At 40.5% G+C, this 27348-nt stretch overlaps 1 protein-coding gene across 1 annotated transcript in view; it reads left to right on the top strand.

The window, feature by feature from the left end:
- The first annotated feature begins 720 nt into the window (after positions 1-720).
- The window catches only part of dnah9l (dynein, axonemal, heavy polypeptide 9 like), a 35829-nt gene continuing 9201 nt past the window's right edge, over positions 721-27348 (top strand). The window contains exons 1-69 of the mRNA XM_070845754.1: positions 721-814; positions 1245-1456; positions 1558-1791; positions 2049-2216; positions 3037-3153; positions 3424-3561; positions 4110-4234; positions 4696-4891; positions 5689-5793; positions 5901-6092; positions 6467-6667; positions 6765-7100; positions 7219-7296; positions 7384-7439; positions 7596-7716; positions 7824-7993; positions 8164-8386; positions 8491-8607; positions 8811-8897; positions 9042-9200; positions 9452-9535; positions 9621-9779; positions 10062-10184; positions 10720-10842; positions 11114-11338; positions 11446-11664; positions 11980-12147; positions 12371-12496; positions 12589-12696; positions 12785-12916; positions 13001-13161; positions 13599-13755; positions 13875-14020; positions 14147-14263; positions 14366-14504; positions 14915-15007; positions 15142-15336; positions 15605-15682; positions 16053-16185; positions 16552-16679; positions 16854-17002; positions 17107-17257; positions 17688-17819; positions 17946-18119; positions 18240-18444; positions 18729-18894; positions 19003-19105; positions 19526-19663; positions 19846-19947; positions 20235-20396; positions 20683-20766; positions 21175-21284; positions 21430-21592; positions 21731-21854; positions 22068-22210; positions 22340-22501; positions 22789-22848; positions 22941-23114; positions 23221-23367; positions 23512-23625; positions 23823-23966; positions 24435-24617; positions 25061-25162; positions 25528-25662; positions 25869-26042; positions 26146-26278; positions 26421-26523; positions 26729-26851; positions 26974-27178. Coding sequence (XP_070701855.1) covers positions 742-814; positions 1245-1456; positions 1558-1791; positions 2049-2216; positions 3037-3153; positions 3424-3561; positions 4110-4234; positions 4696-4891; positions 5689-5793; positions 5901-6092; positions 6467-6667; positions 6765-7100; positions 7219-7296; positions 7384-7439; positions 7596-7716; positions 7824-7993; positions 8164-8386; positions 8491-8607; positions 8811-8897; positions 9042-9200; positions 9452-9535; positions 9621-9779; positions 10062-10184; positions 10720-10842; positions 11114-11338; positions 11446-11664; positions 11980-12147; positions 12371-12496; positions 12589-12696; positions 12785-12916; positions 13001-13161; positions 13599-13755; positions 13875-14020; positions 14147-14263; positions 14366-14504; positions 14915-15007; positions 15142-15336; positions 15605-15682; positions 16053-16185; positions 16552-16679; positions 16854-17002; positions 17107-17257; positions 17688-17819; positions 17946-18119; positions 18240-18444; positions 18729-18894; positions 19003-19105; positions 19526-19663; positions 19846-19947; positions 20235-20396; positions 20683-20766; positions 21175-21284; positions 21430-21592; positions 21731-21854; positions 22068-22210; positions 22340-22501; positions 22789-22848; positions 22941-23114; positions 23221-23367; positions 23512-23625; positions 23823-23966; positions 24435-24617; positions 25061-25162; positions 25528-25662; positions 25869-26042; positions 26146-26278; positions 26421-26523; positions 26729-26851; positions 26974-27178 — 9987 coding nt within the window. The 5' untranslated portion in view covers positions 721-741. The remainder of the gene's footprint in view (positions 815-1244; positions 1457-1557; positions 1792-2048; positions 2217-3036; positions 3154-3423; positions 3562-4109; positions 4235-4695; positions 4892-5688; positions 5794-5900; positions 6093-6466; positions 6668-6764; positions 7101-7218; positions 7297-7383; positions 7440-7595; positions 7717-7823; positions 7994-8163; positions 8387-8490; positions 8608-8810; positions 8898-9041; positions 9201-9451; positions 9536-9620; positions 9780-10061; positions 10185-10719; positions 10843-11113; positions 11339-11445; positions 11665-11979; positions 12148-12370; positions 12497-12588; positions 12697-12784; positions 12917-13000; positions 13162-13598; positions 13756-13874; positions 14021-14146; positions 14264-14365; positions 14505-14914; positions 15008-15141; positions 15337-15604; positions 15683-16052; positions 16186-16551; positions 16680-16853; positions 17003-17106; positions 17258-17687; positions 17820-17945; positions 18120-18239; positions 18445-18728; positions 18895-19002; positions 19106-19525; positions 19664-19845; positions 19948-20234; positions 20397-20682; positions 20767-21174; positions 21285-21429; positions 21593-21730; positions 21855-22067; positions 22211-22339; positions 22502-22788; positions 22849-22940; positions 23115-23220; positions 23368-23511; positions 23626-23822; positions 23967-24434; positions 24618-25060; positions 25163-25527; positions 25663-25868; positions 26043-26145; positions 26279-26420; positions 26524-26728; positions 26852-26973; positions 27179-27348) is intronic.

Raw genomic sequence — 27348 nt, 5'->3', positions numbered from 1 at the left:
TGGTCTGGACAGATATGGAGCATCCTGAAGAAAGACTCTGGTATGGTGCTGCTCCAGGGAGACCATCCGGGCCCCACCATGGAGCTCCAGTTTTGGACCACTCAGAGGGAGAACCTGCTGGGCATTCAATCACAAGTATGACATTGGTTCTGTGGAAGTTGGCAGGGGTGCAGTCAATTCAAAATATAAACTGAAACTGTACTTCTCAAAGTACCAGCTATGGTCTTCATGGACTGGATGAGGAACTATTGTTATTCCTAAAAACAAGTGTTTTTTTTACTCCACAGTTTGAAAGGGCTAAATTATAAAATGTCAACATACCCCAAATGTATTGCGTGCTATAAGATACACTCCACTAATGGAGTTCCTATGTATTGTCCCTTGTTGGCCCACGCAATATACACTTACTGTCCACATTATTAGCTACACCCATAGAGTCTAATGCAATCCAATACAAAAATTCTTACATTGAGTCTACTTTTATGGGGTTTTTTTTGCCATTTTTGCCATTGTCATCAAGGTCTTCATTCAGTTATATTTTAGCATGCTGGATTGCATGATAGTCCAGCAATAAACACATAATTTTAATTTACACAAGTGAACAGTGTAAGCTTCATAATGCTAGACTGTAGGGCTGAGGTATTGCAATAGAGTGTGCAGGTGTGTCTACTGGCCACTGAGTTGTGCATCCTATTATGGTGTACTTATTTTCAGATCCAAAGTCCCAAAGTGGAGCACATCATGGAGATCCTGAGAAGAGTCAAGAGCAGTTACTACTCTTCCTTCAACGATATCTGCCTCAAAGTCAATGAGGGTAGAGCATAACTCATCATTTATCAGTGCTAATTAATTAATTTCCTTGTTCTGTCTTCTAGTTTCTTACATTCCAATGTCTGTCATTATACTTAAAGATATATTAAGTATTATATAGTCATTGTCTTAATATTTACAGCTCTCGCATTCAGGTGAGTTATTACAACAATGTCCTCCAGTACAGTTTCTTCATTCTTCAAATACAAATAACTAATTTTCTTAAAGTACAAAAAATACTAGTTTTTAGCCTGATAATTCAAATGTATACTCTAATGTAGCTTTGCAGCCACAAAGTTGCTATTGTTGCTTGAAATCGTCGATCTAAGAGCACCCTAAGAACAATTAGACAACTGTATGATTTTAATTCTGTTAAATTAATCTCCGTTTAGAAGCATGTTACCCATTGGCACTTCTGCATGTGATTATCATAGCTGTGCTGGAAGCTGAGGACATAGATCTGTATCTACGCCCTTTGAGGAGACTGATCAGCAGCCTAGAAGAGAGGAATTTCCCACAGGTAGACACTCTACTGCCTCCTCTTTTCCACACACTCTGCCTCGTCTGGAGTCGCTCCAACTACTACTGCACTCCACAACGCATGGTGGTCCTTCTGCAGGAGTTCTGCAACCTCATCATTGAAAAGGTAAAGTGATTCATCTCTGCGTATGTATGAAAGAGAAAGAGATAGAATGGGAGAAACTAAATAATGTAAAGTGATCTTCCTGCTTGTGTGTCTGTATCCAGGCCGTGGCCTACCTTATCCCTGAAGAACTGTTTAAGATGGAGCTTGAGGAAGGGGTGGAAAGAGTTCAGATAACCATCTCTGTTCTGCGCACCTTCAAGCAGTTGTTTCATACTCACCGTCAGCGCATCCCTAAGTACTACAGCCACAACCAGACCATCAAGCTGTGGGACTTTCCGGCTACACTTGTGTTCCAGCGTTCAGACCGCATCATGGAAAGGCTGCTTATGATAGAGGTGCATGGGTTGACAAGCAGAGCTCTGTGTGTGTTGGTTTTATAGGAAGATTAGAAATATGCACAAGATGCTAAAGCAATTTATCTCAAAAACTGCTAAAGTATACTGCTGTGTATTCATTTTAATGAATTTCTGTTTTTGATTGACTGTTTATTGATTTATTGTTGTATATTATAACTGCCATCCCACAGAAAGTGTTTATAAATTATGATTTCCCCCATCCTATCACCTTAACTTAACTTAACTCTCATGTTTAGGAACTTTTTGCAACCGCGCTGGACTTTCTGAAACTGGAGAAGGTTGAACTGGGTGGATCCAGAGGGAAAGTACTCAGTGAGATGGTCTTTAGCATGAGTGAGGAGTTTCAGGACCGCTGGCGGGCCCTCAGAGAGAGCAAATATGACCCCCTGGACTATACGAATGACGTGAGGCTTAGTGAAATTATTGCAGTTTTCTTTGATATCACACTGCTGTGCAATTACTTTGCCCCAAAGGGCTGTCATTCAATGCAGTTTGTAAGTGGCATTGACAGGCACAGTCGAATGATGAAAAATAACCATTAGAATTATTTTCCTGCTCAGCAGTAGAGTAATTGAAAAGTAGCAAAGCAAAGTAGTTGCTAAGCAACACACATGAATCAGTGACAGCAGTCATTATCAGTCAGTCATCAATATTTATTTAGCTAGTTCATTTAGAGCTATTTTACAGCAGCTGCCAGTGTGACTCAGCCAATCAAAACTGGAACTCAGTCACAAATTGATCGGTATTATAACACATTTTGTGTGTGTTATTCCAGCCAATACTGATCAACTCAACTAAGGACAACCTCAAGTACTCCACTAAAGATGTAATGGAATAAAATTTGCCCAGTAATATGAGTGGATTCTTGTGTGACCATCAAGCTGATTGCACAAGAATGGTGCAGAAAGTGGTCTGCCAGGGACTTGTGAAATACTGCAGTCATGCAAAATGAGTGCACCCAGATAGACAGATACATAGGCAGGCAGGCATGTAGGCCATCCAGCCATTTGATTTGGGCTGAATGAGTGGGCCTGTTATTACAGGCTTATGACAGCCAATTTTTTTATCAAATCATTTGATTTATTGGTTGCTTTGTAGTTAAGAGATTTTAAACAAAATAACAAATTGTTTGAAAATAAGTTATCTGCCCTACCTCGAAGCCTTTTAACCAAAAAAGAAACTAAAATATCCACAGTTTCCTGCTTAATTCCATCTTCTGTCCAGGATTTTATGCGTCACTACAGACGTTTCATGGAGCAGAACAGAGATTTTGATCAGAGGCTGGGAACTGTCCTCAATCTGGCCTTCCAGCACTCCAAAAACCTGAAGTCAGCCTTTAAGGTATGTCCATTACATCTTGACCTTTAAAAACAACCCATTACTGTATTTAGGTCATCAACATGTTCATCTTTTACACTAATTCAGTTAATGTGTGAAAAGAAAGAGTGGAGAGGGATAGCACATTAGCATACTATAATCACATTGATCTCACCTGAGACACATATAGTCACTATTGGGAATTTCAACTTGAACTATATTTTTGAACATCATACTAACTTAACGTCTAAAATGTACACTGTCCTCAAAGTGTTGTTGTTGTGTCCTATCTAGTTGTTGAAGATTTTCAGCACCCTGCTTGAGAGACCCAGGATCCACCAGCTATTCTCTCCTAACTACAACGTGTTGTTGGCCATGTTCAACGAGGAAATAGACCACTGTCACTTTTTACTTGATCAACACAGAGATGGGGTATGAGAGTTTGAACAGAATTGAACATTCTTAGTGACAATTTGAAAATTTGACTTCAGAATGTACAAATATACAGCCATTTAAATAGACTACACAGTGTTACCGCACTTAATTCTATCTATGTAATTAAGTCTGTAAGACTAATATGACTCGTATGCAGCAACGTGCACAGACATTTTGAGGGGATGGTGCTGTAACCTGAAGAAAGGGCAAAACCATGGCCCAATAGGAGCACACAGACATATCCCCTCCCCCTGAGACAGCAGTATCTCAGACACTGGAGATTTCTCCACTTCAGTGCACCACGAACAGCCCAAAATAACGGATACAGGAGCGCACATCTGGTCTTGTCAAAAAGGGTACTCATCTAGTCAGGCCAAAAGGGCAGGTGCTTGAGCACCACTGGGGTGTATCTTCATCTGCCTGCTATTATGGTGTTGTATTTCACACAGCTACACTTGTGCTATGCATTGTATGTCTTTGTAAAAAGTGTTAACTTGAAGTAATGAATATAAATCAGTAAAATTAATTCATCATGTGTGTTTCAGCTGCGGTCCGGCTGTTCTGTCCTGGGGAAGAATATGCCGTCAGTGGCCGGCAACCTCAAATGGTCACAAGAGCTTCGGAATCGCATCCTTTCCAACAGGAGCAACCTCTGCCAGCTGGCCCATATGTATGGCAACTGTACTCACCACACACAGACACAATTATCTCATGTGACAACTGTCATCCAGCAGATCTGTTGTTGAGTTTATCATGTGCACTAAAAAGAAAGACAATTTAGACTCATTAGGACTAAAATACAATCCTCTTAGAATTTAACTGTCAACAGTTAAATAAACAATTTAGAGTGCTGTTTTCTAAGATTGTCAGTATCTGAAAAAAAACCATCAGAATTATTTGTCTGAAATGCAGTTTCTACTAAAAAAAAAGCACAACCATTTGAAAGTATTAAAAGGTTTTCTACTTGCACATAACTGATATTAGTATTAAAAGAGTACTCTCAATGATTTATCATTGCCCTAACATTGTTTTACTTGATGGACAGTTTTGAAGAAAGTATCAAAGTTAATGCAGCAGAACCATTAAAAACCTGGCGCCTGCATTACCCACAATGCTCTCTCTTCCTTCCAGGCCTCTGGGCAGTGCTGAAGCAGATGATGTCCTCCGAAAGTGTGAGCATGTTCTGGAGGTTCTGGACCAGCATGATGAGGAGCAGTTCTCAGAGTGGACTGAGGGCTTAGAGAAAATCTGTCAAATCCACCTGAAGGAAGCACTGCTGACACTGGACACTGACACTGGCCTGTTTCAGGTCAACTTCAGTCCTGCAGTAAGCACAAAGAAGACGCACTAACCATTGGACAAGTATATTAATACATTTTTCATTTAATTGTGTTAAGTGTACAGGGTTTTGTCTGATGTGGAATTGATGAAGAAGTTTGCCTACAGTTGTGCCTGTTAACACATCAGATAAAGGATGTTAGAAACAATGTAGTACAGGGGAAAATATACACTAAATTATGTAAGTCATTCCATATTTAACCTTAGTAAGGTTTAGTTCACACTACAATCAAGAGGTGAATCATTTAAATATATAAATTTGCATTTTTGATGCATCGTACCACTGATTACTACAATAAAATATTGATTTAGCCTTTTTACATTTGCTTCATTTTCTTTACTCAGCATTCAGTAGGTAGTCACAAAGGACCAGAGGAAGCAACAGTAGTTTGTTTTGAATAAACAGAGGAACTAGTTTGTAGTAGCAGCAATAACCATAGTATGTGAACAGAATAAGAAAACCACAAAATGTAATAGGAAAGATAAGTGAAGGAAGAAGACAAATGCAGCAGCAATGAATATGTGTAACCAGCAGAGTAAAAATCAGACACTATAATCGAAACATAAACAACTTATCTAATACACTGAGCACATTTCTCGAATGTACTGTGTAGGTGTACTGTGTGTGGCACTTTGTTCTGATGTAACAGTAATTGACCTTCTTATAAGTTGATCCTGTGTTTATTCAGAGTTTTGTTGTCAAGGGTAAAGGAACCAAAGCACTGAACTACAACTTTGGGTTTTATCGAGTTGTTTATTACATTTTCTCTTCCGCAATCTCTTCAGTTGACATCAGTTCTACGAGAGGTTAAGTATCTGAGCATATTGAAGAACCAAAACATCCCTGAAGCAGCTCTCCATCTCTACTCCAAACGGGAAAGACTTTACATGGTGGGCAATTGGGTTATATTTATGAGTGGTTATGCTATTTTTACCTGTGAATGATTTTTTTTTCAATGATCAGAGTGATAATGTTAACACTACATTGTACCCTGTAGTACACACAGACACTGACCTTGGTGACCCAGTGGTACAACCAACTCCACAGTACTATCCTGGCTGTAGAGCTGGGATTAGTGAAAGATGAGATGGATGGGATGAGACGACAGCTTGGTCCGGCCCTCCAGAAGCTGACCTGGGCTCAGGACGACCTATGGGACTACATTCAGAGCACACGAGACCTGGTCAAGGTACTGAAGATATCTTGTGTCTTTTGACTGCACTGTCAACAGGAGTCACTTTGACACTTATGCAGCATATTTGCATTATTCTGCTATATTTAAAGAAAGAAGATGCTCTCTTACCTACCTTTTGGGTTGAAATATAAAAAGTTAGATACGAGTCATGGTTTATTTTAGCATTTGTTCAATATGAATATCAAAAGCTCCAGTGAAACTGTTAAACCTGCCAAAATAGCATGAAACCTGGCATTCTCCTTATGTGGTCCAAGCCAGCTTTTCGCAATTATAGCAAACACTGCTAAAACAAAAAAGCATCAAGCAGCTGTTAACCAAAGGGGGTGTAATTACTGGTTGTACTAGTTGTTCTCTTTTGCTATTGCCAGAGCATTTCTAGTCGTGTCCAGAAGAGTAAAGGTAATGTGGAGGCCATCCAGGCTCTCATGGGGAAATTCAGCCATCGTGCCTTCATCACCAGAAAGAGTCGTGGTTCTACTCTTCTCATCTTCTCTGACATTGAGGAGAGTGTTTCTAAACAGCACACTCTCATTACCAGAACAGGGGAGCAAATACACAACCTGCTGCAGGTATATTTAGTGACCTTACTCAGTATATGCAACACTTCATATCTGTTTCAGTCCTTGTTAACTTCCTGTAATGCATCACTTTTCACTGGTGTTCCAGGAGAGCCAGTCTCTGCTCAGTGTTGCAGACCTGAACAGCAGTGAGTGGCAGGCCTACACAGACTATGTGGACCGCATGATCCTGACAGGGTTCTCCAGTGCAGTACGCTGCTCGCTGCAGTACCTCATGGACAACACAGATGCAGCCCAGCGCATTACACCACTGTTTGAGATCCAGCTGGTACTCATCAGCAATGAAATGACCTTTGAGCCCTCGTTGGATTTCAGCCAGAGTGGCAACTTCTATGATTTTGTGGATAAAATGGTGGCCAACATTGCCAACATGGCGTCGTTCATTCCCAGAGTGGCCAAGCATAAGCAGCTGGATAACTATCAGGTGGTGTACGATTAGATTATAGGTTTATACACAGTGTGCATACATAAACCTATACAGAATTGTGTTTGCACATATTACACATTCTTTTCATATGATATCTTGTTTCTTCATCTTGTAGTGTGACATAAATGAAATGGAGGATTTATCAGAGATGTGTCATGTAATCCGCTCACGAGCACGTGCAGCTATTGCTAAGGTAAGTGTTTTTGCATTCTGTCCACATATGGAGGTTCATTTATGGTGCTTAATAGAGTAAAGATTGATCGATTGTGTTGTTTTTCAGGTCAAAGAATATCATGGATCATTTGCCAGCTACCGCTACCTCTGGACTGATGACAGGTCAGAGTTGTATTGCCCTTTTTTTAATTACAAATAATGATTATTTTCTTGTACATACGTTCATTGTCATCACTTGAACAATGATAAACATCATTTTGAGTGAAAACAAGGATATAGAATTTAAAAAATCTATTATTTTATCCTCAACTTTCACAGGTCTGAATTTATGAGGCAGTTCTTGCTGTATGGCCATGTGTTAAGTACAGAGGAAGCAGAGCTGTATGCTGACTATGAACTGAAAAAGAACCCACCTACCCTGGACAACTTCAAAGAACAGGTGTGCTCCGTATTTGTAGTTCAAACAGCCTATAAATTGATTTTACTTGACCATGATTTATTGTATTTATGGAACTGGTCAATGCAAACCTAGTCTCTGATCCCCAGATCAACCTGTTCGAGTCTCTGTATATGCGAGTGAGTAAGATGGAGGACAGGAGGGTGTTTTGTGGCTGGCTACAGCTAGATATCAGACCCTTCAAGCACACACTGATGAATGTCATCAAGAGATGGAGCTGGATGTTCAAGGAGCACCTGCTCAACCACGTGAACCAGAGGTCAGACACACGCGAGCATAAACACATATGAAAAATACCTAAAAATAAAATATGAAATATTGAGCCGCAAACTATTGTGTCTACTAGTGTAATGTTATAGAAATGTTTTCCAGTGCCCCCCCTCTCCACTCTGAAACCTTACATCATCCTCTTTCCTCTCTATCCTGCAGCGTGAGAGAATTGTCCTCCTTTGTCCAGGACACAGCCCATGGTCTTTCCAAAAAGGTATCAGATGGCGACTATGCAGGCCTTGTGGACATCATGGGGCACCTCATGGCCATACGAGACAGACAGATCAGTAATGAACAGCACTTCAAACCTCTCAAGTCCACAGCTGAACTCCTCAAAACCTACGGACAGCAGCTGCCAGAGAGTGTCTACACTCAACTAGAAGTGTGTATTAATGCACAAAGACACACATTTCTAGGAAAGCTGGCAGATATGTACATTTATCATTGCATTACGCTCCTCACTTTAATCTTTAACACAAAACACAGGAGCTGCCGGAGAAGTGGAAGAGTCTGAGGAAAATTGCATTCACAGTTAAACATGAAGTGGCACCACTACAATCAAATGAAGTTTCAGTTATACGCAGGAAATGTGTCCGGTTTGAGGTGAGTCTGTGTGTGAGCAGGGTAGGATGTCAGTGTGGCAGCCCCTTACAAAGAGCTCGGTACCTGACAAAACCATCTCACTTTCTTTCGTGCATTATATATGACTGACACCATACCTCCCAGTGTGTACTGTTATAGATAGGCAGATGTGCATAACTGCTATTTAAAAGAAAATTGAATGTGCAGTTTTTTTCACATTTTAGGTCAAGCAGCACGAGTTCAGAGAGCAATTTCGTACAGAATCAATCTTTAAGATCAATGTGGAGGAGCCATATAAACTAACTGACAAGGTGAGACCAAGGAGACATGCATTACTACCTATTCAAAAAGAAAAGTTTGAAAGACATTCTTTGCAAGGTAATATCTTGCAATATATGAATAAATAGAATCTAACAAATAATGCAATTTGTAAGTCACACCATACCAAATGTCAGTCTAATCGAGCAGTTGCAGTGATGGAGGCTGAAATGAAGAAGCTGCAGGAAACAGCTGATCTGTTTGAGGTCAGTTTTCCAGACTACAAACAACTTCGGCAGTGTCGCTCTGACATCATACTGGTCAAAGCAGTCTGGGACATGGTCATCTTTGTGAAGGTACATATCAATCAGCACTAAACAAACATGCTGGCATTTGATTTCATAGCCATCTTTGAAGTCTCTAGATAAGCCATTAACACAAGGCAGAAGGGCCTTTATAGTGAGGCTCAGCTTTTGACTGCATGCACCCACAAGCCAAGAATTCAATATTGTAACTACAGATGACCTTTTAGAATAAAGATATTTTTTTCTGTTAAGTTTATTAGAGAATCACAAATTGAATTTTTCATTTCTCCTCTCTGAGCCAGACCAGTATTGAGGATTGGACAAAGACTCCATGGAAAGAGATCAATGTTGAGCAGATGGACATGGAACTCAGACGATTCGCTAAAGTATGACCTCCATGGACAAACATCGTTATTATTAATGTTAGTACTTTTTCTCATAGCTTATGACCCTCCCTGTTGCACATTAAAGGAGATGAAGATGCTGGATAAGGAGGTGCGGGTGTGGGACGTCTACATGGGTCTGGAGTCGACTGTGAAGAACTTGTTGACCTCTCTGAGAGCCGTCAACGAGCTGCAAAACTCTGCTGTCAGAGAAAGACACTGGCAACAGCTTATGAACACCACTAGGGTATAAAACTATCTATGCTGCTACTTCACAATGTCTCATACTTTCTGATTCAATATCTGAGTTTCATCAATGATATCGTTCTGCACTTTATATGATACTCGCCACTCTATCGAATTTAATGCTGTTCTTCTTTAATCTAGTCTTCATGTACTCCACCTTCATTCAGCTATCCTGCCAACTCATGTCCACGCCTGTAATGACCAGCACAGTTCAGTGAACCCAATTATCCTGATCTGAAATCTGATCACACTCATGGTTGTCGTGTATACCTTTGGTCCTCAGGTCAGGTTTGTGATGGGGGAAGACACCACCCTGGGGGACCTTTTGGAATTAGAGCTTCACCGTGTCGAGGATGAGGTCAAAAACATAGTGGACAAGGCTGTGAAAGAAATGGCCATAGAGAAAGTAAGAATCATAGAGACAAACCAATAATAGGAGGCTTTCAGATAACTGCAGGTTACCACCAACTGTGTGTTTGCTTTTAAGCATGTAATGTGAGATGCATTTGTCACTTGTTCTTTATTAATGTGTTATTATAGTAATGCTGGTTGTGATGCAGCAATGCCTTTAATCCAAGACTAATGTAGACAATAGAGTAAACTTAACCTTAATAGTATATGTAGTATAGAGTTGTAAGGGTCCAGACTATTTTAAGTATACAGTTCAAACTCATCCAGGGAGATCAGCTGAAAGGATGCTTGTCTTCTAATCTCAAAAAATAATCCTAAACTTAAAGACCAATACTGTTCCAAATACTTTGACGATGCATTTAGTTTTACCATATTCTTTAAAAGAAGACGTAACAGTAATCATGAAACAGGCCTATAATGGACAAGAAAGATCAGATCACAAATAGTTATGTAGAAATAAAATGCAGAACATAGTAACATCCTTATAAATGTTATTTTTATCCTTCTTTATTTCCTACATTTACTTTTAGGTTTTGGCAGAGATAACCCAGACATGGAGTGTTATGTCATTGTCATATGAGACTCATTCCAGCACAGGAACACCTCTACTCAAAGCCGATGAGAATCTGATTGAAACACTGGAGGACAACCAGGTGAGTGTTATAACTGTGCTATTTAATGCTGAACCTATATACATACAACACTGGATTTGGGGTTAGATTTAATATTTCAGTTTCTAGTGTAGAGTCTCTATGTAGAGATTTCAGTCAGTCTGACTCCATGGCATTAAAGAGGTAACTGACCAGAACAAAAAATGCACAGAAACATAATGATTGGATATTAATAATTGCTTTTATATGAACATACATTGAAGAGGGTTCTTACAGAGCATCATGTGAAGTTGTTCTTTATATTTCTCTTCAGGTGCAGTTGCAGAACATCCTTATGAGCAAGTACGTGGAGTATTTCCAGGCAGAGGTGAGTGGATGGCAGAGGAAGCTGATGGTGGCTGACCTGGTCATCTCCTCCTGGATGTCTGTCCAGAGGACATGGGCCCACCTCAACAGCATCTTCACCAACAGCCACGACATCCGCTGCCAGCTGGCCAATGATGCAGAGCGCTTCCAGGGAATTCACACTGACCTCCAGGTACCATGATATAAGAGCATTAGCCTGCGCGCATCCATCCCACCATGTCATTATGTTGTGTATTCTTTTCTTTTTTTTCTATTTTTACTGCTCCTTGTCTTACCCAGAGCTTGATGACTGAGGTGGTGCAGAACAGTAATGTGGTAGAGGTGACCAACCGGACTGGCTTCCTGGAGAACTTGGAAACCTTGCAACAGAGGCTGTCTGTGTGCGAGAAGGCCCTAGCCGAGTACCTGGAGACCAAGAGACTTACATTCCCCAGATTTTACTTTGTCTCTGCCTCAGACCTGCTGGAGATTGTGTCCAAGGGAACACAGCCCAAACAGGTGACAGATTACAATGAAATTATGTTTTCCATGAAAGAACATGGAAAGAGATACATACAATACATTAACAGTCACATTGTTGTATAGTTCAATATCAGTAATACTGTATAGATCAGCTATAATCTTCAAACCATGTCTTAGCTTTATGGAGTGGAGAATGTTAATGATAAAAACGAAAGAGAAATTGTACATTTGATACTGATTCTTGTTTTTTATTCTCATTTTTTTTTAGATTTCAGTCAAGAGGTTACGGTCTCTAAACAACATAACCTTTAAAAACAAAACTGAACTAAAGTCCATGTGTGTGTTTTCCAGGTGACCAGGCACTTACTGAAGCTGTTTGACAACATAGCAGATCTTCGCTTCAAGGACTCAGACAGAGGTGGAAGTGGGGAGGAGGATGGGGAGGCAGTCGCTATAGGGATGTACAGCAGAGAGGGAGAATATGTTGCATTCTCTGAGCCATGTGTTTGTAAAGGACAGGTACAGAAAAACTGAATTTGATCTTTGTGAGTGCAAGTACAAGTAAAGTTACGCTCTCTTATTGCTTTATTCATTCATTACATTTCTGTGTACAGTCTGTATGTAATTGTATGTGTATACAGTTACCCTGTTTCATAATTTTCATACCTTGTACAAACATTATATAGCATGACATTCTATTCTGTTTTGTATTTTTTATTGTATTTTTTGTTTCTTTACTCAGGCAGAGTGTTGGTTGAGTGCTTTAGAGAACACCATGCGCTGTACGGTCCGAAAGGAGATCCAGGAGGCTGTAGCTGCTTATGAGGATAAACCACGAGACCAGTGGCTGTTTGACTACCCTGCACAGGTATGATTACCTACAGTCTGTACAGTTACCACTTTAACTTGGTAAAAACACAAATTATCTGTTATCTGCCTCTGTTTCCCTTCCTTTCATAGGTAGGGTTGACTGGTAGTCAGGTGTGGTGGGCCACCGATGTGGGCATTGCCTTTGAGAGAGTGGAGGAGGGATTTGAAACAGCTCTCAAAGACTACAATAGGAAACAGGTAGTGCTATTAAATCCCGAGTTAGATATTGCTAGGTGGGTGATCACTGATTGTTTTGCTGAGGAGATTCTGAATTCTGGTTTTCTAGGTCACACAACTGAACTCACTAATCCACATGCTGCTTGGAGAATTAACTCGTGGAGACAGACAGAAAATTATGACTGTCTGTACTATTGATGTGCATGCTCGAGATGTGGTCGCCAATCTCATAAGTCAGAAGGTAAGTAAGACCTAGATTGGGTAAAATAAGGCATTATACAAGCCTGAGGATCTTCCTATTAGTGTTATTGTATTTGTTGCTTAGGTGACAACAGGCCAGGCCTTTGCATGGCTGTCCCAGTTACGCCATCGCTGGGATGATGAAACCAGACACTGTTACGTTAACATCTGTGATGCCCAGTTTCAGTTCAGCTATGAATACCTCGGGAACACTAACAGACTGGTCATCACTCCACTCACTGACAGGTATGCATACATGTAGTACTACATGCTCCATCAGTTCACATGTACGCAGATTGTGCACATGAGTTAAGATTTGTGCTTTAGAGAGAGGTGGCACATGAAGTCATTAGTAATGGACTCCCTTTTAAGTACTTAACATCTAAGTGCTCCAGTCAAGCTGTTTAGTGGTTGAAAGTGGGTTGCTCCCACACAGATAGGTGTAAATGTGATTCTAAAGATGGAAACAAATGTGTTTTGTTCTCCAGTGTCTAAATAACGTCAAAAGACACAAACACTGAAGTCTCTTGTCAGGCCGTATTGTATATTGTACACCAGTACATACAAAGCATTACACACTCTCTTTTATGCCACATTTTTTTAACAAGTCCACTAAATCCAAATTATTTTTATTACTTTTGGTTACTGCTGTTTAATGATTTTCTTTATCTTACCTCTGTTAGGTGTTACATAACCCTGACCCAGTCCCTCCATCTGACTATGAGTGGTGCCCCCTCAGGCCCAGCTGGGACTGGTAAGACCGAGACCACCAAAGACCTCGGACGATCCCTGGGCATCATGGTATACGTGTTCAACTGCTCAGAACAGATGGATTATAAGGTAGTGCAAACTGCACTTCTCCATAGTGTCCTTATATGTCATATTTGCTCCATTCATTTGTCATTTATATTCATTCCACCTTTGAACTTACTCTCTCTGTCTCCATAACATTTCTTCAGTCCATAGGCAACATTTATAAGGGTCTGGCTCAGACAGGGGTGTGGGGATGCTTTGATGAGTTCAACAGGATCTCAGTGGAAGTGCTGTCTGTGGTAGCTGTTCAGGTCAAGACTATACAGGATGCTGTACGCAACAAGAAGCAAAGGTAAATATGGAAATAATGACATGCATAAACTATCTAAATATTTATCTCTAATTTGTCCATTTATCTAGTCTGATATTTCTCTACAGACCTATTTAATAATCTGTAATTGGTACTGTGTGTATATAGGTTCCATTTCCTTGGAGAGGAGATTGAACTGAAACCAACCGTGGGGATCTTCATCACTCTGAACCCAGGTTATGCTGGTAGAGCTGAGCTCCCAGAGAACCTCAAGGCTCTTTTCAGGTCTGCTATAAACAGTGAGAAAGAGGAGATTTGAAGTGCAAGAGTTTCCATATGTCAAAGATGACTAATTGATAAATAGTTTGCTAACCGACTTTGCTGCAGGCCCTGCGCCATGGTGATTCCAGACTTTGAGCTGATCTGTGAGATCATGTTGGTGGCAGAAGGCTTCATAGATGCTCGTCTGCTTGCACGCAAATTCATCAGCCTCTACACACTTTGTAAGGAGCTGCTGTCCAAGCAGGTACATAAATCACTTTCTACTTAATATTCAGCATACTGGATGTATACTAGTCCTTCTTCTGTTATACCATAAGGTGTGAGTAGTGGTGCAACGAGGGCTACTATATTGATCATTGGTTTGCGTAATCATCAGATGCTTGCCTTGTGACTGGCTTATGAACACAACTAATCACCACACCCTTCCACTTCACTCTTTCTCACATGGTGAACATACATGAGCAAAAATAGGAGGAACTCCAAAAAACAATATGTTTCTTTGTCTCTTTACACTGATCTTTGTGATTGCACTTGTAAAATGGCTCCAGAAATATCCTCTACTGTATTGAAAGACAAAAATAATTAAATGAAAAATGTGCCATGTTATATTCCTTGCATTCATGACTTTCATGAATAATTTCATCTATCTGGTAGGATCATTATGATTGGGGTTTAAGGGCTATCAAATCAGTCCTGGTTGTGGCTGGATCTCTGAAGAGAGAGGACCGCAGCAGACCTGAGGAACAGGTACACTGTTGTACACGGTGCTGTTATTCACACTGAAGCATCTCACATCTAGCGGATATGTGTGCAATCATTGTAGTTTATAAGTGCATTTGCATTATGACATCCTGACAATAACTGTCATTTTTCCTGTCTAGGTGCTGATGCGGGCACTGAGAGACTTCAACCTGCCTAAGATAGTGACCAGTGATGTGCCGATATTCCTCGGGCTGATCAGTGACCTGTTTCCACAGCTGGACGTGCCCAGGAAGAAAGACCCTGAGCTTGAGAACGCTGTTCGCCAGTCAGTCAGTGAACTGCGGCTGCAGCCTGAGGAGAACTTCATACTTAAGGTGCCTCATTTTAACATAACATCAAAATGGATGTGCTCTTCTTTGTGAAAAAATAAAATGCCTCTTTTTCAGTAGTTGCTCCAAGGGGTCTTTTTGCTTAGTCTTGCAGGCCAATATGCATGTAGATATTTAATTTTGATGAATGAAACTAGTTCTGAATTGCAAGTTTTGACTTTGTAGGATATACAGTACTTAATTCCTCTTGGAATATGAATGAAAACACCCATTTGTTAGGTCTATGTATGATGCAATGCTTGTGTGTCTACAGGTGACCCAGCTGGAGGAGCTGCTGGCTGTCAGGCACTCTGTGTTTGTAGTAGGTGGACCAGGAACTGGAAAGAGCCAGGTTAGCTTGTATCCATTAAAACACATACTCAATAGTATTGCCCATTTATTTTCAGGTGGTTTGTAACCATTGACCTCTAACTATATACATTTTCAGGTTACAACTATACTGTTAATGTCTAGATTTTTGATTTATTAAAAATTAGAAGGTGCATCAAACAAATCTCAAACCAGTCTTTGGTTGACACTACCCTGCTGCAGAGAGTTAAAGTCAAGGAAGATTTATAGTTCACTTTCTTATATTTATATTTCATTTATATCATATTTATATTTTCCTAGTTATGGACTATCAGTCGTGATAATAAGGGATTGGCTTTTGTGAAAGGACAGGGTGCACGGCGTGTCATGTATTTATGATATTTATTCACTAGATCTTGAAGACTCTCCATAGAACCTACGCAAACATGAAGATGAAGCCCGTATGGAATGATATCAACCCTAAAGCTGTGACTACAGACGAGTTGTTTGGGTACCTGCACCCAGCTACCAGAGAGTGGAAAGATGGTGAGGGGCTTGATTTGAAACAAGGAATTTAATAAGCTGTAAATGATGATCAAGGGAACTGTTTTTTTCTCCAAATATTGGGTCACATTCAAGCAGTTATTTTGGTGCCAAGACTATAATTTATTCCCAAGCCTCTTCTCAGAATTACATATGCTATACACATACTTTTTGTCCTTCAAAATAAGCTCCTGTTTGAATCGTTTTGATACGGGATAATTTGACTATGATTCCATTACATGAGTTGGCTTTAATACATTATTAAAAGAAAGCATGTGGCATGTTTTCCCCAGTGATGGTTGGGTGCCGGAAAACAATCTAAAGAAAATACTGTTAATATACCACATTATGTTTTACTCTTTACTCAAGGTCTGTTCTCCTCTACCATGAGAGAGCTGACCTCAGTGGGCCATGATGGACCCAAATGGATTGTTCTGGATGGGGATATTGACCCCATGTGGATTGAGTCTCTTAACACAGTCATGGATGACAATAAGGTCAGAGTTTGTTCCCTGATATTGTCCCATGTTTCCATCCTCCTAATGCTGGATATCTTTTTTATGTGAATACATTTATGTTTGTGCCAATCACTTTGCAATTTGCTGCCACTTTATTTATTCGACCAAGAGTTAAAGCTCTACATAATCTAATTTTTCCTGTCTTCTGTCCAGGTCCTGACTCTCGCCAGTAATGAGAGGATCAGTTTGACCTCCTCCATGCGTCTACTGTTTGAAATTTCTCATCTAAAGGCTGCTACTCCAGCTACTGTGTCCAGGGCAGGAATACTCTATGTCAACCCTCAGGACCTTGGCTGGAGCTCGTATGACACACACACAATCACAAATCTAAGATCAAGGGCTTCTATGTCTTAATATTTCCAAAATTGTATTTTGGTCAGCAGTGCTGTCTTTACTGTATTCCCAGGTGTGTGACAAGTTGGATAGACACCCGACAAGCCCAATCAGAGCGTGCCAACCTCACTATTCTGTTTGATAAATATGTGCCGTACTGCCTGGAACAAGTCCGCTGCAACCTGAAAACCATTACCCCAATACCAGAAAACAGCATGGTGCAGGTGAGGAGACACAATATGAGTCATTCCGTGTCAAATCTGGCTTTTCTTTACTTTTCAGGTATTGTTCAACTTTATTTATACTTTTATGTAATAGAGTGAATTTCAAATTGGATTGTTTTGTGCCACTGCAAATTTTGTCAGTTTTCACACGTATAAAAAACACCTAAGAAAAAAGGGTACTTTTAGGGTTCAGCATCTTCAGAAATATAACTCTTAAAACCACAAATTTTGCTAGGGTCACTGAGAAACCTGTGAACAACAGATCCAAATGATTTAAAGGTGCAGACAAGTCATATTTTGTATTACTGGCCCATGAAAATAGGAAAAAAAAGGTTAAGGTTTGAACACAGTCTAAAATGTCAACAAAAATCACGACCTGATTTGCCCCACATGTTCATTATGCATGTGGCCTACCTTTGTTTGTTTTCAGACACTGTGCTCCTTGCTGGACTGCCTACTGACAGAAGACAACACTCCTGCTGACTCTCCCAGAGAACTTTATGAGATCTACTTCGTCTTTGCCTGTGTCTGGGCGTTTGGAGGGGCTCTCTTCCAGGATCATGTGTGTAGTGACTTAATGTTTCTTTGAAGAGCTTACACCATTTTATTGCAGTATTTTACATTGTAGACAATTGTTATCACATTATGATCAATTGTGTTTTTGTGTTTTTACCAACACCCAAACTAGCTGAATGACTACCGTGCTGAATTCAGCCGCTGGTGGTCTAAAGAGATGAGAGCGGTTAAGTTTCCTTCCCAGGGCACTGTCTTTGACTATTTCATTGACTCTGAGACTAAAAAGTTTACTCCCTGGAGCGAGAAGATGGTGCCGTTTGAGCTGGAGCCTGATATACCATTACAGGTCTGTATTTATGATGTGTGTGGTTGTGCATAACACGATTACTGCACACTCTGTTTACTGTCATTATTGGCCACCCTTTTGACATGCTCTTTCAGTCAAGTCATGCAATGTGTATTTCAGACTGTGATGGTCCACACACCAGAAACCATTTGTCTGACCTACTTCATGGACCTGCTGCTCCAGAGAGGCAAGCCAATCATGTTAGTGGGCAACGCCGGAGTGGGCAAGACTATCCTGGTGTCTGATAAAGTCGCCAAGCTGAAGGAGGACTACATGGTGGCTAAAGTCCCCTTTAACTACTACACAACATCAGCCATGCTGCAGCGTAAGAATCACAGGAAATATTTTGGGGTGCTTACTAAAAATACAGATGCACTCTTTCATGGCACAGAGGGGTTTTGCGAGGTATAGCAGTGCTAGTGTACAGTTATTTCTGAATGTTTTGGATGGCATAGTCTATAGCATGCAAACATAAGTAGCAGATTTTCCTAGTGCAGACATTTTGAAATCCATAACTGGGAACCACTTCTGTTATTCATTTACTGTGAACACTTGCCACTGTTTTTTCGTCATTTTCATCAACTGTCTGATGCATTGTATGGACCTCAGGTGTCCTGGAGAAACCCCTGGAGAAGAAAGCGGGTCGTAAATTTGCTCCTCCTACCGCTAAGAGACTCATCTACTTCATAGACGACCTCAACATGCCTGAGGTGGACATTTATGGGACCGTTCAGCCGCACACACTCATACGCCAGCACCTTGACTACAACCACTGGCAAGACTGAGACATACAGCACACGCACAATTATCTAATTTTGCATAAATGTACAGTGCAGTTACTCATCCACATCTGTATGTAAACACATGTACTGTGCCTTTCTAGGTATGACAGACAACGACTGGCACTGAAGGAAATACATAACTGCCAGTATATCACCTGTATGAACCCAACAGCTGGGAGCTTCTCCATCAACCCAAGACTACAGGTATAGACATAAATGCATACAGGGATGTGGCACGAACACACACACGCGCGCACACGCATACACTCATATACATATATACAAAAATGCTATTATCACCATTGCTCTTTCTGCTACAAGTACTTAACTTAATTAGCTTTTTTTTCTCAAGGTGCGAATTAACACAGAATGGATTTAATCAGCCGTAAAAGCAAAAAGCAATTAGGGAAGGGATGATAAACAAGCCAAAAAACAGAAGTTAAATTGAAGTTAGAATGTCCTAGAAAGCTAATGTAGAATCTAATTATATCATGAAATAATGTAATTAATAGTTGCATTAGAAAGCAGTTTCACAGGTATTTGTTTGTTTTTGAGCCTACGTTCTGGTCACTGCTCAGAGTCTTAATGAAAAGTCATATTTACAACTCTTTTTACTCCTTTCAGAGGCATTTCTCTGTCTTTGCGGTACATTTCCCTAGTGCTGATGCATTAGCCACCATCTTCTCCAGCATCCTGTCAGCTCACTTCCTCCAGGGAGGATTCAGCTACGGGGTCTCCCGTTCAGTTGGTACCCTCATGCAGGTACACCAACAGTATCAATGCATCATTTGTCTACATTAAAACCTGATTTCAGTCTTTGTTCCAATCACTTCAAATATTGGTCTATTAATTTATCAGCCATTCTGTCCATGATAATGCCCATTTGTTCCAAAATCTATCCAACCATTTCTATATCTATTCTTCTTTTTGTCCTGCTTTTTCAGGCAGCTATCTGTCTGCACCAGAAAATCAGTCAGAACTTCCTCCCCACAGCGATTCGCTTCCACTACATCTTCAACCTGCGAGACCTCTCTAACATTTTCCAGGTAACATTATGCCAAATGAATGCTATCTCCTCTGTAAAGCACTTGGATAAATTATGTTTAATTCCTTAAATGAGATTCACAGTTAACAGAGATATGAGTCCATTTTCTGTAGTTTTCAGTGGGATAATAAGTGGTTGCTGGATCACTAAATGCCAATTTCAGCTGTAAAGCCACATATATCTGACCTGTTTTGTGGGGATGGAGATGCATCAATAAACTAGCACTTTGACGCTAAGTGTGAGTAACTGAATCACATGATAATTTTGTCCATGTATTTTGGTGTGTAGGGTATCTTGTTTGCCCTCCCAGAGTGTATCCGTTACCCCATGGAACTGGTTCACCTGTGGCTGCATGAGAGCTCCAGAGTCTACTCTGACAAACTGATGGAGGAAAAAGATGTGGAACTTTTCAACAAGATCCTGCTGGACACTGGCAAGAGATATTTTGAGGTAAGAAACAAGGAACATACAATAATGTTTTTATCTTTAAAATGTTTTAAAATGTACAGTATAAGGCAACAAATGTCCTTGTTCAATCAACACAGCAACCCCTTGTGGCAGATCCAAGACTATAAAACACAAATGATGATCCTAGACAATTTGTAGAGCTTCACATGCAGTTTGCCATACTAAAACAAATTGGTTTATTTGTAGCTGTTGAAGGATAGTTTAACTATGGGATGTTCAGTATTTTCTTGTGTTTTTTCATATCTCTGTTTCTGCCAATTTACTCCAGGGAATAGATGAGTCCATCTTTATTCACCAGCCTTTGGTGTACTGTCACTTTGCACAAGGAGTGGGAGAGCCTCGCTATCACCAGGTTGAACACATTCGTACACACACACCACATTTTAATCTGGGTTCCATGTTACTCCTTTTTTTTTTTTTTTTTTTTTATTAACTACGGTAATAAAATGGGTGAGTTTAATTGTTTTTGACTTAGATCAATTTAGTATGTGGATTATCTGTAGCTCACATATTCATAGACATTATGGCACAAATTCTGCTGTCGTGTCTAATCTGTCAGAAAATAAATGAGGATGAATGCACTGTCATTAGCAAACTAATTACCTTTCTTTTCTATATGAGGTTTGATTTGAAAGTTAATCGACTCAAGTCTTGATAAGAACTTAATTTCATTATGCATTTGGAAGTTACCACATATTTACTTGGACAGTGCTGCCTTTGCTCCAGAGAGCCTAGTTTGTTTATTTGTCTGTCATGTCAGGCTTCAGACTGGGAGAAACTCCAGAAGACGCTGGCTGATGCTCTGGAGCATTATAATGAGCTACACGCTGTCATGGACCTGGTACTGTTTGAAGAAGCTATCCAGCATGTGTAAGACACACATACAGAGACCCGTGCATGCAAATTGCAGTTGAGCATTTACCATCTGCTAACGTGCACAAGTGAGGATTGTCACAGATGAGCACATATGTAAACTACTGACAAAACACATCATTATTTCTGGTGTTGTGTTCAGGTGTCGTATCAGTCGTATCCTGGAGGCTCCCTACGGTAACGCCCTGCTGGTGGGGGTAGGGGGCAGCGGGAAGCAGAGTCTGTGTCGGCTGGCTGCCTTCCTCAGCATGCTGGAAGTTTTCCAGATCACTCTGCGTAAAGGGTACGGCATCAATGACCTCAAGGTAAACACACATTTGCACAAGCACGCACATTAAATAGAAAATGTCACTCTGATGCTTGAAAGAACTGAATGCCAGATGAACCTGTAACATGCCAAATTTAACTATTCTGTGTCCCTTTTCTGCAACCCTCATCTCCAGAGTGATATAGCAGCTTTGTATATAAAGGTGGGGGTGAAGAATATTGGGACAGTGTTTCTTCATACAGATGCCCAGATTCCAGATGAACGCTTCCTGGTGCTCATCAACGATATGCTGGCCTCAGGTTTGGCTACACAGAGCTAAGAATGACCTCTTAAGCATTAGCAGCTACAGTAGCAGACATTACACCAATTGTCTATAAGCAATCTGAGGCTAAGTGGGATCGATCCTTAAAAAGCAACTCCGAACACCGAAAACTGCTGAATTCTTTAGTCACCATTATACCATAAATAGGAACAAATACACATTTTGAGCTTGCATTGTTTGTGTTATTTAGGGGATATTCCTGACCTGTTTAGTGATGAAGAAGTGGATATGATTGTGACGTCAATCCGGATGGAGCTCAGAGGATTAGGACTCATAGATACCAGGGACAACTGCTGGAGCTTCTTTATTGAAAGGATACGAAGACAGCTCAAGGTCAGATCATTAATGTTAAGCCATATATGATATGGTTCCAAGTATAATATGATACCTGCTTTATTTAAACGCATCTTCTAGTATCATTGATTATAGAATATGTCGGCCATCGCCCTCTTTATCCTCCAGGTCGTCTTGTGTTTCTCTCCTGTCGGGTTCACGTTACGGACACGTGCGCGGAAGTTTCCAGCTCTGGTGAATTGTACAGCCATAAACTGGTTCCACCCCTGGCCTCAGCTCGCCCTGCAGTCTGTCAGCTCCACTTTCATAGAAAAGATACCTGGACTGGAGGTGACAGCAAATTCACCTACCATTTAAATTAATTTACATAATAATAACATCCCCTGCTCTACAGGAGTTTTACAATAGAAACTTATAAATAGTTGAAACTTAACATGGAAATGTAGTTGTATGTTAGTCATATTCATTCATATGAACGGACTACACAAAAATTGGCAAAAGTGAAATATTATTAGATTTGTTAACATTATTAGTCTATTACCAGAACTTTGGGTACTCTACCCGATGCCTACCAGTATAATAATTCTCTAAATCCCTGTGGTGTTTATCCTATACAGCCAAATGTGCGGGCATCTATCAGTGAATTCATCTCCTACGCCCACACCAATGTCAATGAGGTGAGTTAGTGCAAACCAACGTGGCTGATAAACACTCGTGACAGCTTCTCTGACACCATGTCTTGTGTTTTTTGCTTAACCACACTGCACAGGTTAGTGTCAAGTACCAGCAGAACGAGAAACACTTTAACTACACCACCCCAAAGAGTTTCCTGGAGTTTATGAAGCTGTATGGCAACTTGCTGGGGAAAAAACGTACAGAGCTGACTCAGAAGATGGAACGATTGGAGAACGGCCTACAGAAACTGCAGACGACTGCCTCACAGGTTAGACAGCATACCTACTTTGTATATCTAAACTCTATATTCGCTCAATCCGTCTCACTATTTTCATGTTTTTATATATCTGTCTTTTCCTGTCTGTGTTTCTCAGGTAGAAGATCTGAAAGCCAAACTAGCAGTGCAGGAAGTGGAGCTGTGGCAGAGGAATACAGATATAGAGGCTCTCATAGCTAAAATAGGGCAACAGACAGACAAGCTTAACCAAGAGAGAGCTGTGGCAGATGCAGAGGAACAAAGGGTAAGACTCTGGATATGGTAGATGTAAGGTCACTTTATGCCACTTCCAGGTTCACAGTATATATAGGATGAAGAAGTAATGACTTAATTCAAAGAACAGAGCAGACTTCACACTTTTTTTTTTCTCTTTTCTTTGTTTCTTCAGGTGGCAGCAATCCAAGCTGAAGTGACCAAACAGCAGCAGGAGACTGAGGAGGACCTGGCCAAGGCTGAACCTGCCTTACAGGCAGCGAATGCAGCCCTCAATACACTAAACAGGGTAAATCACACATAAATACAGAGACCTGCATCTTCACCACCTCACCACAACTGATTCATTTTATTTGTTTTATTTTATTTCATTGAATTTGTTTTATGTATTCCCACTGCTAACAGTACAAAAGAACATGTTACAAGGTTGGCTCCATCCCAGCCCAAATGAAAATTTTACGTATGTCTGCATGTGTCCTCATCCAGCTGAACCTGACAGAGCTGAGGACGTTCCCGAACCCTCCAGCTATTGTCACAAACGTCTCAGCAGCTGTTCTGGTGCTACTGGCTCCCCAAGGCCGAATCCCCAAAGATCGAAGCTGGAAGGCTTCCAAGATGGTCATGAGCAAGGTGACATTTTACAGTGATGTCTTGTAGTGCTTCTTAGATTAATGGCCAACTACCACACTGCCAAAAACTGCATCACAAATAAATTCCCTAAATTGCTGAAATAACACTGTGTGTCATTTAAAATGACCTGTTGTTACCTAAATATATTTATATTTCTTGTGATGGTATATTGACTCCCTTTATCAATTTTGAATTTGCTATGCTGATATGTTGATTATTCCTTTTATGTATTATCTGTTTTACTAAAAGTCTGTGTTATACTGAATGAAAAAGTTGTATACAAAGCTGAAAAAGAGATTTTAGCAAACCTCGTGTCACATTAGATATTTGTCAATACCTGTGGTTTAGTTTAGTTTTGTTTTATTTCACTTTCGCTTTTATTTCACTCCATTCCCACTCACCCACAGTTTTATATATGGAGATTATGAGTTGACATTTTATGTAATCCACACACAAATGCACATCCAGGTTGATGACTTCCTGCAAGCTCTGGTGAACTTTGACAAAGAGCACATCCCCGAGGCCACAGTGAGGTGTGTGAGAGAAGATCACCTCAGTGACCCAGAGTTCAACCCAGAGTTTGTGAGACAGAAATCCTCGGCTGCTGCGGGGCTCTGCGCCTGGGTAATCAACATTATAGGCTTCCATGAGGTACACACATGTACATTACCTGTCATACATAATTTGCGTCATCCAAACAAAGCCAGTGTGTGATGTTTTTCACTGTACAGGATTGTGTACTTGATTAAAATGTTATTTTGTGTTTTCTCAACTATTGTGCTGCCCTGGATAGATTTTTGTAAGTACAACTCTGCTCTGATATCATTATATTAAAGGTTTTCAAATATATAGTGTATGCATAATAAAATTATGTGATCATATTGATGAAGTTTATCATCAATATTGGGTTTTTTTAGGAGTGATGTCAATGTCGTTCATGATAGAAAAGTTTATGGGAAGGTTATTTTCTGCATACCTGAAATAATCATATTTTACTAATTAAACACAGTATAAATACACTTGTAAATGTAGCTAATTTTACTGTACTTCTAGCGGGCCCATCAAAATAAAGGTCCTGTTTGTTCAATTTACAGGTGTTTTGTGAGGTAGAGATGAAGAGGATGTGTTTGACCCAGGCCAATGCTGATCTGGCTGAGGCTGCTGAGAAACTAGAGGTCATCAGGAAGAAACTCTCTGTAAGTGTGTTTGGATCATCTATCCTTTCTTTTTCTTTATTCCCTTATCTTTCTGTCATTGTCATTGTCATTTTCCTTTCTTTCTTTGCATTTGTAAATATATTTATAATGTATTGCAGATAATGGCTCTGCATAATTTTACTAGTGGTGGCACTGACTTTTATCGACCATCTGATCACTACCTCTGCACTACTACATGTCCTACAGCAATTTCTGCATAATTCTAATTACTCTATAATTCTGATTTAATTGTTACTGTCAGGTCATTTCCACCTTGCACATAGTGCTAGAAACACTTGAAAAATATTTTATTCAGGAACATCAACGGTCACAAGTCATCATATTTTTGGCCATTTCTCTCTCAGGAGTTGGACAGTAGTCTGGAAACTCTGACAACAGCATTTGAAAAAGCCACATCAGAGAAACTGCGCTTTCAGGAGGAGGTCAACTGCACCAACAAGACTATAGAATTAGCCAACCGGCTAGTCAAAGGACTGGAGGTGGGCACAGCAGCGACCAATGGGAGATCAGTTTGATTCATGGTTCTTGAAGTAGATTTCAGCCATTTAGATTGATTTCAACATACAGCTCAGTATGTTGTATATTGTGCAGTATTTTTACATTTTACCCACAGTATTGAAGTATTTTGGTAATAATACCCAAGTTTCTCACTGTACGTATACTATACTATATGTGCCTGTTTCAGAGTGAGAATGTGCGCTGGGCCCACTCAGTGGCTGAGTACCATGAACAAGAGAAAACTCTCAGTGGGGACGTCCTCCTAACCGCAGCCTTCATCTCCTATGCCGGCTCCTTCTCCAAGAAGTACAGGAGAGAGCTGCTGGACAACCTCTGGATGCCCTTCTTGCGCAACCAGAAGGTCTTATAAACCTCTGCCTGTCCTCACAACAGGAGATTATATTTATATTTCCTTAACAACACCTCTTGTTATTATTTAAGTTTCCATATCATCCTTCCATCAGATGCCCATCCCCATGACAGAAGGCTTAGATCCAGTGCTGATGCTGACTGATGGTGCAATGGTGGCCCAGTGGAATAATGAAGGCTTACCAGGAGACAAAATGTCAACACAGAACGCAACCATCCTCACAAACTGTGAGCTGTGGCATTCCATATACTGTATCACATCACTATATGTATGATAGTCCTTTCCTGCAGGCAGTGCGAACTGCAGTTCCAGGTTTGCCCAATGATACGGTCAAATTTCCATGTGTCGGTCATGTGTGTGTTGCCTCAGGTGAGCGCTGGCCTCTCCTCATTGATCCTCAACTACAAGGCATCAAGTGGATCAAGAGTCACTATAGCAACGGCCTCAAGGTTGTCAATCTTGGGCAGAGAGGGTGAGTGGTTAATATTATCAGGTACAGATAATGGATGTCAATAAAGACCTGCTTTGGATTTTAAATGCTGCTACATGCATTCTGTATAAATGTAGGTACTAAAAACATATTCATGTCTGATAGTGTGAAATGTTCTGTGTCTGAGAGCACTGACATTAAAGTGTCTTTTTTCATTTTCGTTTACTGCTGTTAAATATTGCTGCAGCTACGTGGATGTGATAGAGCAGGCTGTGGTGGCCGGGGACACTGTCCTCATAGAGAACCTTGAGGAGACCATTGACCCTGTTATTGACCCTCTGCTGGGGCGACACACCATTAAGAAGGGCAGGTAACACAAGAGGCGCACATGAGCATGTTTACTGTGCACACAAAGCAATCATTTGTTCATCTTATGTTTCTTACCCTCCCCAAATGCTTTCCACGTCCTCCCTCTGCACCGCTCTCTCACAGTTGTATAAAGGTTGGGGACAAGGAGTGTTTCTTCCACCCAGGCTTCAGACTGATCCTCCACACTAAGTTGGCCAATCCTCACTACAAGCCAGAGATTCAAGCCCAGACCACCCTTATCAATTTTACTGTGACCAGGGATGGTCTAGAGGACCAGCTCCTGGCCCAGGTGGTAAATCAGGAAAGACCCGACCTCGAGCACCTTAAGGTGGGGTGAATTACATACATAAACATAATGGGTCTTGAACTTGAAACACCACTGTTACCCCAGTTTATTTCCTATTATCATATACTGTATTATAATAGGAGTGGTGGTAAAATATATTTTTAGATTAGATAAACTGCATTTACCAGTTAGTTTTGCCTCGGTTCATTATG

The sequence above is a fragment of the Pempheris klunzingeri genome, chromosome 15, assembly GCF_042242105.1.
Source record: "Pempheris klunzingeri isolate RE-2024b chromosome 15, fPemKlu1.hap1, whole genome shotgun sequence".
NCBI lineage: Eukaryota > Metazoa > Chordata > Actinopteri > Acropomatiformes > Pempheridae > Pempheris > Pempheris klunzingeri.
Note: the sequence above shows the minus strand (reverse complement) of the source record. Positions and strands in the feature narration are given on the sequence as shown.